The 13,418-nt window shown below is 45.3% G+C and overlaps 1 protein-coding gene across 1 annotated transcript in view; it reads left to right on the forward strand.

Moving 5' to 3' along the window:
- The window catches only part of Pappa (pappalysin 1), a 237,896-nt gene that overhangs the window by 171,360 nt on the left and 53,118 nt on the right, over nt 1-13,418 (forward strand). Inside the window, exons 13-15 of the mRNA XM_075945577.1 lie at nt 2,052-2,265; nt 9,363-9,531; nt 11,842-12,025. Of these exons, the coding sequence (XP_075801692.1) occupies nt 2,052-2,265; nt 9,363-9,531; nt 11,842-12,025 (567 nt within the window). The remainder of the gene's footprint in view (nt 1-2,051; nt 2,266-9,362; nt 9,532-11,841; nt 12,026-13,418) is intronic.

The raw sequence follows: 13,418 nt of genomic DNA on the forward strand, positions 1-13,418 counted from the left end.
TTGGAGGGGAAAAGTTTCCTGGTGTAGCACAATCACCTGTTCACAAGGAGACAAAATTACACCGGAACTCTTCTCAAAGTAAATGTTACTTTTCCCATGAAGATGGGATCTAGAGACAGGCTACATGTGTTATCTTGAGGGCCTAGGGGAGGGTTTGGTGTTTTCATACAGATAGCACAGTGATCATTTAGGTTACTAGCCACTCCTGGTCCTGGTGGTGGGAACTTGGGGGAGTCAGGTATAGCCTGGCCCTACAGAAAGCACAGGGCTTACATAGGCCATTAGCTGCCTCCAATCCCAACCTTCTGGGTGGAAAATATTCATCTTGTTCTTTGAATAATTGGCCCTGCATGTTTAAACATCCCTGACTTCCCTAGTGCTGTCTGTGAACTCAAGAACATCGGTACCCACTGAGCACTTCCACCAGTGTTCTGAACTAGTGTAGGATGGCCTTCATGGCAGGCCTCACAGTTCCAATCCCATATTTACTGTTAACCCAATCTGAAAATGTGAACAATTTTGTTGATACCATAACACCCCGCTCAAAGCCTGGCATTCTCATATTGCATTGAGAGTGGTGCCCTATGGCCAGAGGGAACATTACTTATCACTACTGTGATTGTCTCCAGTGTAATACTTGGCACTAATTGCTTCCTATTGCTACTGAGAACACTGTTACACACTCTCATAGCCACCTACCTTGAACCTTGGGCCATTTATTGCAAGTGTTTGGAATTAGGGGTTAACCTTGGAACTGGCACTTCAAACCTCTGTGCTCATCACTGTGTAGGACAGCCCATTTCAAAACTCTTAAGAAACCAGCAGACAAGGGTCATCTCAGGGTCCAAGGAAAGCCAGAGAAGCAAGGACACCATTACTGTTGTTGTGTTTACATGTTTATTTATCTAGGAGTTCTAAAAGAAAAAGAGAAACATTAAAAACAAAGAGAAAGAAAATCTCTTAGGAGTTCTCGGGATTTCTGGGAAATTTCCTGATAGTTGGAAGGGAATATTTTCATAGTTATCCCGGCACTGCAAAGGTTGAGGAACAGAGAGGAAAAACATCAGGCTCCCCAGAAGCTCCTTGGACCCCATTGCTCTTCTCTGAGGCTTCAGTGTTACCCTGTCTCTTCCCACAAGATCGTCCTGTTCTCTGCCTCCTGAATACTGGGCAGAGGATTACTAACTCTGGACACCTGATGGGCTCAGGGCCTCCTCCTCCTCCCACAAGGAGAACTCTCCCATGTGCCGGCCCATGGCCAAGATTGCACCTCTCTTACTTGCAGAAGTAAAGGCTTAAGAACTTGCTAGAGCTCCATCAGCAGCAAGCAGCTAATCAGCGAAGCCTGCTTTTGTCCTAGCACCTCCATCCCAACGGCCCAGTCTATCCTTACCATGCAATCTGTTTGCATTTTCCCTGTGTATTTTCCTAAACCTGGGAAAAGGAACAAGAAAATATGAAGGACGGGGCTAAGACAAATTTGGATTCGACTTGTACTTGGTGCCACAATTATTTTGTGCCTGTCTGTGCTTCCCAGTTTCCATCTTTGTAGGCTGGACAGTGGTCCTTCCCACGCAGGGCTGCTCACAGGCCTACGGTGGAGTGGGGACAGTGGACTTTTCACTCTGCAAAGGCCGTGCTGTGCTGCATTATTTCTCCACCTTTCCTACAGCCCAGGCAGGCAGCATGAACATCGAAGGCTCAAATCTTCAAGTCCTGAAGCAACGTGGGAGGGAGGGAGGGAGGGAGAGCCATGGATGCTTGGCTGAGGGTGGCCGTTTGGGGGAGGGAGAGAGACTGCGGGCATTAGGTGAAGGAAAGCTTAGGGGCCAGGCAGGCAGGGGGATTGGAAAGATTTGGAAGCAAAAAAAAAAAAAAAAAGGCAGACAAAGAAACTTTCAATCAAACTCAAAATCCTCACTGGCCTCCCAATGGTGCTTTTGTGGTGTGACATGAAAGGGTCTGGGGGCTTCGGGAAGGGCCCGTTGGGGAGGGCGTGACTGGCCTTGAGTAATGAGCCTGGCCCCTCGGCCCTCTGTCTCCCCTGACAGGCCTCCATGTCTTGAGCTGCAGGAACAATCCCCTGATTATCCCTGTGGTCCATGACCTCAGCCAGCCCTTCTACCATAGCCAAGCAGTACGTGTGAGCTTCACATCGCCCCTGGTCGCCATCTCGGGGGTGGCCCTCCGCTCCTTCGACAACTTTGACCCCGTCACCCTGAGCAGCTGCCAGAGAGGAGAGACCTACAGCCCTGCTGAGCAGAGGTAAGCCGAGAGGGCCTTTCCACCCTGGATCATTTGTAGGAGTGGAGAGAGCCCGAGGAGCCACCGCTGTTGCTGCTATGATCAGTGTGCTTCTCGGCATCCTCCATGCTCTGTCCTCTGGCCACCTTGGCCTTCAAGATCGAGAAGCCCACAAGCCCCTGACCTCTAGAGTATCCTAGAAAGCGAATATGTGCTGAGTGGTGGAGAGGAATCCTCCTTTCACCTGACCTTCATCTGCTGAGTTGACAACACACTCCACGGTGACGTAGAAATAACAGTTTTCTTCACTAGACAGGCCAGCTAGAGCAATTCTTGATGTTGAGTGTTCTCCTTTGATGGTGGAGTTGTGGCAGGTGTCCTCATCTATTATATTTTTGGTTGTGAGCCTAGCCTTTAACGGCTGAGCCATCTCTCCAGCCCTGTCCTCATCTATTAAGGATGTTGTGACTACTGTGTGTTTCATTCCAGTTCCTAGGAGCTTTAATGATGGGTGAAGCCCCCTTCCCTTCTGCAGCCTAAGTCCCGGAGAGTCCCTTGGTGGTGGAGGATCTTGTGTTTTAACTGCACCGCAGCGTCGTTCCATCAGGGCCTTTGCCCTGGCATCTGTTAGTACCACCTAGCTCTTGCTGTGAAAGGACAGTATTCTTTGAAAGGATGAGTTTGGGGAATACTCTTAACTTGGGGTTGAATCCCCCGTTCCTGCTTCATTGATGGATGTCCTTACACGAATCACCTTACCTTTCAGTCTCAGTTTCCTGTTTAGGAACAAGAGGATAATGGCTATGCGCCCATCTGGGGATGAAAATGACCTTGCACGCTGCTCCTTGTGAAAGGTCAATGTATCACTGAGTCACTTTCCAACTACGATGGTGGTGCCTCTGTGCACAGGAAATCTGTCTTTTGCTCTTGGAAATCAGAAGTAAAAGAAACCTCAGAAACAATCTAGGGCAATCCGCGTATCTGAACTTAGTGTTAGCATCGAGGACCCCAAGGCCAGGAAAGGGGAAATGGTCCAGCATGGCTGAGAATCTCTCAAACTCGTTTAATAACATTGAGGGGTAGAATTGGAATATTGGTGGGCTCTGCAGAGTGGAGCTCTCGATGTAGCAATTCAGCCCTGCCCTGTACACCTGGGGCAAGGAGCGGGAAGAGGAATGATGGGGGACATTAGCCTTTCCCACGCCCCTGCTCCCACAGAGGACACAAAAGGTGGTTGCAAAATCCGCATTGTTTTGCACCCACAGTCCCCAGCTTCAGTTGTGCACAGTGTGTTGCAATCAGTGCGATAAAAGAGCTCCTTACACATCTCTCATTGTCAATCCCTTCTCCAACCCCAGCTCTTCAGGCGCTATAAAAATAAGTTAATTCTCTGAACCCAGGGAAACAATGCCGATGGAAAATGCAAATCCATCGGCCCTTCTTCACAATGTGGTACCATCATCAGCCGGTTGTCTGTACCATCCGCAAGCTGTCTCCTCGGCACTTCCTGTGTACTAAGGAAACAGTGTTTAAGCTCTGAAACGAATCACTCGATATATGATTATACAGTTCTTTTGTGGCAGAGGAACGCGGATGTGGGACAAAGCATTATCCTGTCCAGTTCCTGTGACTCTAGACTGTAATCACTTCCATTCTCTGAGCCTCTGTTTCTCTTTAAGAGATGCTAATGAATAGTATATTTTCTGTGGCTCATTCCAGGTATCACAGCCTGTGATTCCAAAAGCTAGGCAAGGTAAGAAGAGAAAGAAAGAAACAAATTTCCATTAAGCAGGTGATAAGTGAAATATCTTATTTGATTTTCACACTGTTTGGGAATGACCTAACATAGAGAAATAGCTGGTGAACCAAGGGCAAGAAGGCCGTAAGAGGGGGACTCTGCCGTTTGTCCTTGAAAGGCAAAGCCTGCACACCCACTGCATCAAAGAACGTGCAGGAGAGAAAAGACGCTTCCAGACCTGTCATGTGTGAGAATTGCCCTTCTCCTCTGGGCAAAGCGATGCAGAAGAAGCCATGACGGCTTCGGCTTGCTGGGTTCTGCACTTGGACCAGGCTGTCCAGAGGGCTGGGACTGCAAAGCTACAGGATCATTCTGAATTCCCCATTGGGGAAAGGACAACAGCTGTTCCTGGGGAGCTGCAGAGGCTTTGACAAAAACAGGCAGGACTCTGCAATCATGCAAATGTAGTAAAACAACCCAGAAAGCAGAAAAAAGAAAAATAAGCAGCAATGTGTACAAAGGCCTGGGATGCAGGTTTCATTCTTAAAATCAGCAAATTAGAGCAGTCAGTGCCTTTGCTTTTTGCAGCAGAGACTTCATTTGGCTGGACTTGAACCTTTTCATTTTACTCTAGGCTGGTTTTCTGGCCTTAAAAGTCACTTTCCCCTCCCACCCAGAAGCTTTGTCTTCTCCTTCCACCTCTTCCTCTTCTCTCTCCTGTTTTCCTCCAGTGAACTACCATAGGAAAAGCATTGCTGCCACAAAAGCAATGCAGATTGTGTTTTCTGACCTAGACTGAAGGGTCCCTAGCACCTGAGCAGTATTGGGAATCAGAGCCCTATCCTCACAAAAGGATCAGATTCAGTCGTGGGATTCCAGCCGCTCTCAGCTTTATCCCTAGCTGGAGAAGGAGACACAAGTGAGATGGCAGGGGTGGAGTGGAGGGCTAACGGCTTCTTTAAGGACAAACGTCCGTGTCTGTCTTTCTCCATGTAGCCAGTCTGCTTTCCTTCCTATCTCCTCCTTGCCCATCCATCTATCCATGAGCCAGCCAGTCAGTCATTCACCCATCCATATACTCCTCGATTCTTAATACAGAAAAACAAAATCAAACAACTTATAAATTTTAGTAGGTTAAATATTTAAACAATTAAGTTAAAACCACTTCTCTCTCCCTTTCCCCTTCCTCTCTCCTTCTTCTCCCTCCTACCTTCTTATCTTTTATTTTCTTATTCTCTTCCTTTCCCTCAAACTTTCCCCCTTTCTACATGCTAGAGGTAAAACTGACACCTGCCATTTAGAAGACTCTTTGCTAGACTCAAGCTCTTCACGTGGCTGTGAGGATCTCTTTCCAGGCAGGCAGAAGAAGACTCACATTGGAGGCAAATGGTCCTGAAGTCTACACTTTCCAAGACCCCAAGTATGGAATACCCCAGGAAGTCACTATACAAATATTCACATTGGAAGCTCAGACTGAAGTTTTTCAGAGCCATGTGGAACTAGCTAAGTCAGAGGGACTAGAAATCACAGAAATCTACTAAACCACACACTGGCCAGAGGGCACCCACCAGCTCTCCTTGACTTTCAATAGTTTCTCTACACACTGTGGGCCACTGAGTTTGTCCCTCACTCTTCGACATCTGATCTCCACACCTTACCACCAGGAAGGGTTGGGTAGAAAATGTATTACCACTTTTGCTTTTCCCTCATTTCTGGGCAGTAAAGCAAGGTCCTGTTGGGCTAACTTTTCTGTTTCTCTCCAAATGACCTGAAGAGTTGGTGCCCAGGTTTTTGCTTTCATTGTCCACTTTTCACGATATGGCCACTTGTTGTGACTGCCGCTAATGGCATAACTGTAGTTAAGCACTAGAATGTAGGCATTAAGAAAAGGGCAGAGGCTGAGAAAAACGTCCTCTTCAGCCTCCTGGCTGGCAGATTTTCCCAGGTGTAAGTCGCTGGGTGCGGGATGTTCATTTCAATTATTGGTAGGGAGAGGACAGCTGAAAAGTTGGTATGGAGTCGAAGCAGGTCCGTCCCTTGTGGAGATCTTGAAGGCTTAAGAAAACAGATGCAGGACGTGTGGACACGTGATTGCAAAGGGAAGGAAAATAGCGCCTTTGCCTCGCTGTGAGAACTGGGTACATTTCCTCTTGTTCATTCACCCAACCAGACATATCTTTCCTTTAGAGGCAGACTTCCTTTTATTCTTTTTTCTTTTTACTTGACTGCCCATCACTGGTGTTGAGCCCCACCCCCCACTGCTACCCTCAGCCCACCCTTCTGCTTTGGATCAGAGCCTTTTGTTTTGTTTACTTAGGTTTTGCATTTCAGAAATGGATGACCCTTGTATGCGGATGATGATATGTTTGGAGGTCCAGTTGTCATTCTTGGGCAGTGTGTATAACGTTTTCTAGACAATGGGATAGCACTGACAAAAATGAGGTCTTGGGGAGAATAAAGGCAAATGTTCAGGCTGAAAGCCCTCCCTTTCCAGTGGGAATACCATCATTAGTCCAGGGGCATCATGCAGCTGCTGAGAAGGTGGGACAGTGACGTCCATGCCCAGTGCCTGCCATCGCTCACTTCATTTCCCGTTACTTCCCTTCTTAATTGCAAGTCTACAAGTCAGGTGCAGACAGATGTTCTGAGAAGAAAAGGATGCTTTACATCCAAAGAACTTTCTAAAAAGACACTGAGCCTAAGAATTGCCCCATAATAAAAAGAATATTAGCATTTGGAAAGTGATCTCCCCTTTTGGCCATTCTGGACATCATCAAAGTGCATCTGCAAATTGAACTTTGTGAGTTCTAGAGCAGTGGTTTTCAACCTGTGGGCTACAGCCCTTTAGACATTACTTCTTCAAAATCTCTTTTCTTACTCATTGTTTAATCTGAGTAGTTGAGAGGATGAGACCAGGTCCTCTACTCCCTCCTAAACAAAATACTGGTAATGATTTCAAAACTGGGCCATGAAGGTGTGGAACATTCATCTGAAGCTGCTTCACTCCAAACAGTTTTGTTTTTCTTTTCTTTTTTTTTCTTTTTTTTTTCTTTTTCTTTTTTTTTATTGATAAAAGGACAATAAAGAAAGAAAAAAAAACAAATTTCCACCTCCTCCCAGCCTCCCATTTCCCTCCCCCTCCTCCCACTCTTCTCCCCCTCCTCCCACTCTTCTCCCCCTCCTCCCACCCCTCTCCCCTTCCCCCCACTCCTCTCCCCCTCCCTCTCCAGCTCAAAGAGAGTCAGGGTTCCCTGTCCTGTGGTAAGTCCTAGGTCCTCCCCCCTCCGTCCATATCTAGGAAGGTGAACATCCAAACTGGCTAGGCTCCCACCAAGCCAGCAGATTGCGTAGGATCAAAACCAAAAGCAGGAAAACAAATGCTGGGCGAAGTGGCACACACCTTCATCCCAGCACTTGGGAGGCAGCAGGAGGCGGATCTCTGGTCTACATACTCCAGGAGGCTAGAGCCTGCTTTGAATGCCCCCAACAAAAAAGTCTCAGAAATCCAAAGACTTGGAGTTCTGGATACAAATTTAGCCAACTGGGAGCACTGTATCCAAGGTTTTAGGATGGTCATAGAGAAAACTTTTGCTGCTGAAAACATTATTTCAACTACTATGAATTTTCTTTCTTTCTTTCTTTCTTTCTTTCTTTCTTTCTTTCTTTCCTTCCTTCCTTCCTTCCTTCTTTCCTTCCTTCCTTCCTCTTTTTTTCTTTTTCTTTTCTTTTTTGGAGACAGAGTTTTTCTGTGACTTTGGACCCCTTAACATGGAACTAGATCTGTAGACCAAGCTGACTTCAAACTCACAGAGATCTGCCTGCCTCTGTCTCCCGAGTTCTGGGATTAAAGGCATGTGCCACCACCACGCAGACCTGTGAAAATTTTCAAGCTATTGAAAGGTGCTACCGCCAGTTGTTTCTTTCTATTTAGTCAACATCTGAGTGAAAGCCATTTTTATTCACAATGGCAGGATGAAATAGTCATTGTGTCCATTCATAACAATGTTCTAGTCCGGACCCATAGGGTAATGTTAACCATGAAGACCTTCAGGTCTCACATAGGGCTGGAAATTTAAACAGGCAACTTCTTCCCAGGTTTCAATATTTCCAATTAAAAAAGGAATAATGCTTAACTCATAGATTTATTGTTACACTGAAATGAGCTCACTTAGATACACTCTCCGTGATTAATTGTTACTGTTCTGAGTATGTGTGTATATATAGCCCAATGGGAGGGGCTACCTTAGTACAGGGGTTTTATGTGATCTCCACTTGACTCTTTAAAGATTAGCGTGCAGTTGGGTGCCTCATAGGCATCTACATCCTGAACCAGAAATGCGCAGCGTGAGAGCAGCAGGATGAGAAACAGGAAGGCAGAATGTCTGTGAGGAAACTCATGTTACAAAAGGGAATTCTCCCATGGAATTAGTTAGGACTTGAACATTGGGCAGAATTCAGATTAGCCAGAAAGTGAAAATGGCAGCCAAAGAAAGATATAAGGCATGGTTTCTGTACATTTTTTTCTAAGGCTTTGTGAGTTGCATTACAGTTCGGAAAGACAGCCCCTGCCACTGCCACAGAGTCTCATGGGTCTGTGAGGTGGGGCGAATCTCAAGAGCACTGAGGCTCTCATAAATAGCACATTTGCCCAAGCCACACAATTTCTAGGTGACAAATATAGTACTGATGGCTGAGGCTTAGAATGTGCTGGGAATTTGGCTACTTGCATTTCATAAATTAATCAATCGTATCCTGTAGATGGAAGTTTCTGTCTCACCTGGTCCTACAGCCATTCAGTCCCAAGTAAACACACAGAAGCTTAAACATTTATTATCAACTGTTTGACCTATTGCTCAAGCTTATTATAAACTAGCTCTTACAACTTAAATTAACCCATAATTCTTATCTATATTTAGCCATGTGGCTTGGTACCTTTTCTTACTAGGGCATTCTCATCTTGCTTTCCCTGTGTCTGGCTGGAGACTGCATCTCTGCCTTTTCTCTTTCTAGCATTCTCCTAGTCTGGTCACTCCACCTATACTTCCTGCCTGGCTACTGGCCAACCGGTGTTTTTGTTTTTTTTAAACCAATATGAGTGACAAATCTTTACAGTGTATGAGAGTGTTAACTCACAACAAAATTCTCCCCATGGCTCTTGGAAGTCAGAACTCACAAGAAATGGGGAGGATGACCCTGGATTCAAGTTTACCCCCATTTCTTGTATTCTTAACAAGCCATAACAGTGGCCTTCAGAATCATCTTTGCTCGACTCTGTTCGTCTCCTGAAGCTCTGGGGAGAGGCCTAGTCTTGAGCTTTTAGCTGGAGTAAAGCTGCCTTGTAAGGAAACCCCAGTTCACCTTCTTATTCCTTCCTCTCCAGCTGTGTGCATTTTGCCTGTGAAGCCACGGACTGTCCAGAATTGACTGTGGAGAATGCTTCTCTCAACTGTTCCAGCAGTCACCGCTACCATGGTGCCCAGTGCACTGTGAGATGTCAGACAGGTTATGTGCTGCAGATACAGCGGGATGATGAGTTGATCAAGAGCCAGGTTTGTGGATGCAGACAGGAAAGCCCTTTTACAATCAGGAAAGCCTGGCGGGTATGGGATGGGTTCTCTGCTGAAGCCTCAGTACTGAAAATACTGCTGCCATAGAAAACAAGTGAATAAAAAAATGCTCTCTCTCCCTCTGATCTTTCTTCCTCTCCCTCTCTCCAGCTCTTTCTCATATATACATATATATATATATATATGCACATGTGTATAAGCACACATATACGCAATTCATGTATGTAGATTTATCCCAATTAATGAATCAATGATGCAATCAACAAAAAATAAACCAATTGTGACTCTGCAAGAAGAGGGCTTCTGTCCAATAAATATTGTGGACAGCAAATATTAATACTGTTGTGTAGGTTACAGATCTAGGATACAGAATTAACATATTGGAAAGAGAGGCTGACCCTCAAAATTCAGCATGATGGAGTGAGATGGTTTAGGTAGATGGGGACTCTCAGTCTGCGTGTCTCTTCATTCATTCACTATCCCATTCATTCATTCATTGCAATATCTGAGTTCACCACTGCGCTAGGTCCTGGAGGAAAAAAAAGCCCTTAAGACTGAACTGTTTCTTAGTGACTAGCAGACAACATGGAGACAGAGAGGGCCATATACGGTTTTAAAGAAATGTATAGGCACTTAAGAAAGTGCCCTGAAAGAAGCATTATGACAACTGAGAGGTGGTTTTATGGGCATAGGTGTGTCTGAAGAAAACAAAAAAAGTGTGCTTTTGTACAGGCAGGGGAATATATGGGAACGTCTGTTAGTGCTGTAAGTGGGCACATCCGGGGGCTAGTGTTTCTAAAATCATTCAAGTCATGAGCCTAGAGGGTCGAATTGAGTCCATTGATGCCAGGTCCTGCCAGTGTGGTTGGCAAGTTTGGAACTGTGGTGGCAGCAAGAAGCCGCAGAAGGGCCTGATATGATTAAACCCTGATAAACAAAGGCCTCATCTGCCTGCCCACATGGGTGTGGCATAGAGTGTAAGCAGTGAGACAGACCCATGGTAACGATGGGACCCTTGAAAGTTGGGATGTATCCTTCATGAAGTTATTGGAAACAGAGATAAGTGGCATGGCAAAGCTTACTTTAGCCTGACACTGCTTTGGGGATCTCAGGTCCGACAGGAGGGCGTGGGATAAACTGGCGGCCCCGAGTTTTGAGGATCCCACAGCAATGTAGGTGCAGTTCCCCATGGTCCCCCCAGTAGACTGCATCCTCTTGCTGCTAGCACACAGGGGCACTTTCTTCATTGCTGGGAATGCCTATTCGTGTAGAGCTTCTGGGCTGGCTTGAGTTGGACACCTATTTCCGTGTGTCAGACATGGCAGGTCTGAACTCCTACGGAAACAATTAGGTTGCCTTGGCAGTGAGATACCTCTGTTCCCTTTGATGTGTACTTAAGAGAGGAAAATGTCCTCTGCTTTTAAAAAGCCCAAGTCAACATTTGGCACTCTCAACCCCCAGGGATTTGGCTGCCTCCTCCTTGAATGGAAGACTCCGGGCTGCCAATGACAGACCTTCTCTTGGCTCTGCAGCCTCACCTCACCCTTTTACCTACACAGCCCTGCCATTTCCTAGTTCAGTTGAAATCAGATAGACCTTTCAGTGTTCTTAAATTTGTTTTTGAATTAATTTTATTCTTGATTATTCAAGATGACTTTTTTTCTGGAGCCCCTAAATCTCATAATAGGCAGTAGCCTATGATGCAATCTTTTGGTCCAGTCCATTCATTTTTGACTGGCAGAATTCAAGAAAGAGGACTTTCTCATGCAGAGACATCAGGTTTCCCACACCCAAAGGCACTCCCTAACTTAATACCAAGTACTTTAGCTACCTCTGTGTAAATCCCTTCAAGAGAAGATATCAGGACCAGCCCTTGGCGAGCTTCTATTGAACATGTGTTCAATAGAACAGAGTATGCTCTGTAACAGAAATCACACCCTCTGAGGTCTCTGAATCTCCAGATTCTCATAAAATGAATGTGATGTTCTATCTGGAAGACATTGTAGATTATAGTTCTGAACATATTTGAGTTCAAGTCACACTTAGCTTTTCTCTTAGTAGGTAACCTGGGGCAGTCATATAATGTTTCTAGGTTTTCATTTCTGCATCATTAAATGAGGATTAAAATATCTAGTCCAAAAAGTTGTTGAGTTTTTAAAAATGAGTTCAACACTGAGAATAGGTTTTCTTATTGCTCGACAAGAGTCTGACCTGTCACCTGTGGAGAAGGGCATGTCCTCATATCCAAGGACCTGCCTGCTGTCCTTCATTTTATCTTTCTCTGCTTCTCAGGTAGGACCAAGCATCACAGTGACGTGTACAGAGGGCAAATGGAACAAGCAGGTGGCATGTGAGCCAGTGGACTGCGGGGTCCCAGATCACCATCACATCTACGCTGCCTCCTTCTCCTGCCCAGAGGGTACCACGTTTGGTAGAAGATGCTCCTTTCAGTGTCGCCACCCTGCCCAGTTGAAAGGTATTCTAATCTCTTCGTCCCAGCCTGGCCTTCATCATCTCTGAGAAACCTAGTGGCTCTTTCAAACCTCCCTCTGAGTTTCAGATGCCAAGAGGTGCTCAGAGCTGTGTGGCTTCCTGGCTTCTTTCTACTATTTGTAGTCATGTAAACTGGCTTGCTATGCAGCCAGAAATTTAAAAATATAGAAATTTATGTGCATATAAAATGGAAGTTAATACTCAAGATTTTGTAAATCTTTCAGAAAAAATGATGGGGGTAGGGCAGGGCAGTAAAGATAATTCTATTTAGAATGGCTATATCTAGCTTACTGTGTAAGATTAAGAACCAGTAACCCTCATGAGGTATTATTATTAGTCTTTGAATTACCCAAAGGAAAATCCAAACAATTATTAGAATTTAACAAAATAACCCAAGGTTGCTATATTAGTGATGGCAACCACACTGTAGCCCGGATCCGTTTCTGCCCAATGTCAGTTCTGCTCTTTACAAAGAGAGCCTGAGTCTGGAGAAAAGTAAATGTGGCCAGTAAACACTCAGCATCTCCTCGACTAAGCAACAGGAATACGGTGGTGAAGAAGAGGGCATCTGGGAGGTTGAAGAAAAGGTCGCCTTTTAGAAATGGGGGAGAACCTGGTCTGGAGGCTCATAGTGAATTTCTGGAAATGCAAGCTTTAAAAAGAGGCCTCACAGCCCACCCAGAATACTGGAAATACTGAGGACTAAAGTACACCAAGGAAAGGAAGAACTTCCACAGAACTCAGTAGCAGCAATTTTGTCTGATTTCAGAGATAGAAGGGTTCTATATTTCTGTTGGTTTCTTAGAAGAAATGATTTTTCATTCTTAAATTCTAACAATAACTTGCTTGATCATACAGGCCTTTCTTCTAGTCCACTGTGCCACAAAGTGTGCCTGTCAACTGTGGGGACATTGTCACCATGTCCCTGGATAGTCTGAAGAGCAGATAAACTATTGTGTGTGGCTGAGTTTTGGGTACTTGGATGATTGATGAGTATCATGAGTCTTACCAGTTTTTCAAGGGGACAGACATTGAGCCCCAAAACTTATATAAAATTGACTTTCAAAGCTTAGATGAACTTGTGCCCTTTGGAAGCAATGGCTAAGGTCAGAAGCTCAGGAAATGACATGTACTAAAGCTTAAAATGCATTGTCTGGTGGATGAATGCTGTGAAGAAATACGATGGGAACCAAAGAGCCAGCTTTAATTGTAAACTGCTCCTCAAGCAAGACAGCAAGTGCATCGGGGCTACGGAAGCTAGTTCCTCCTTTTCTGTCAAAGAAGATTTGCATAAGAAGGGTGGAGAATTTTCATTTGAGCTACTGTAAAGATTAAGATCACAGAAAAGAGGGAAGGAAACCAGTGGAAACGGGCAG

This window comes from Microtus pennsylvanicus, chromosome 13 (assembly GCF_037038515.1).
Source record: "Microtus pennsylvanicus isolate mMicPen1 chromosome 13, mMicPen1.hap1, whole genome shotgun sequence".
NCBI classification, from domain to species: domain Eukaryota; kingdom Metazoa; phylum Chordata; class Mammalia; order Rodentia; family Cricetidae; genus Microtus; species Microtus pennsylvanicus.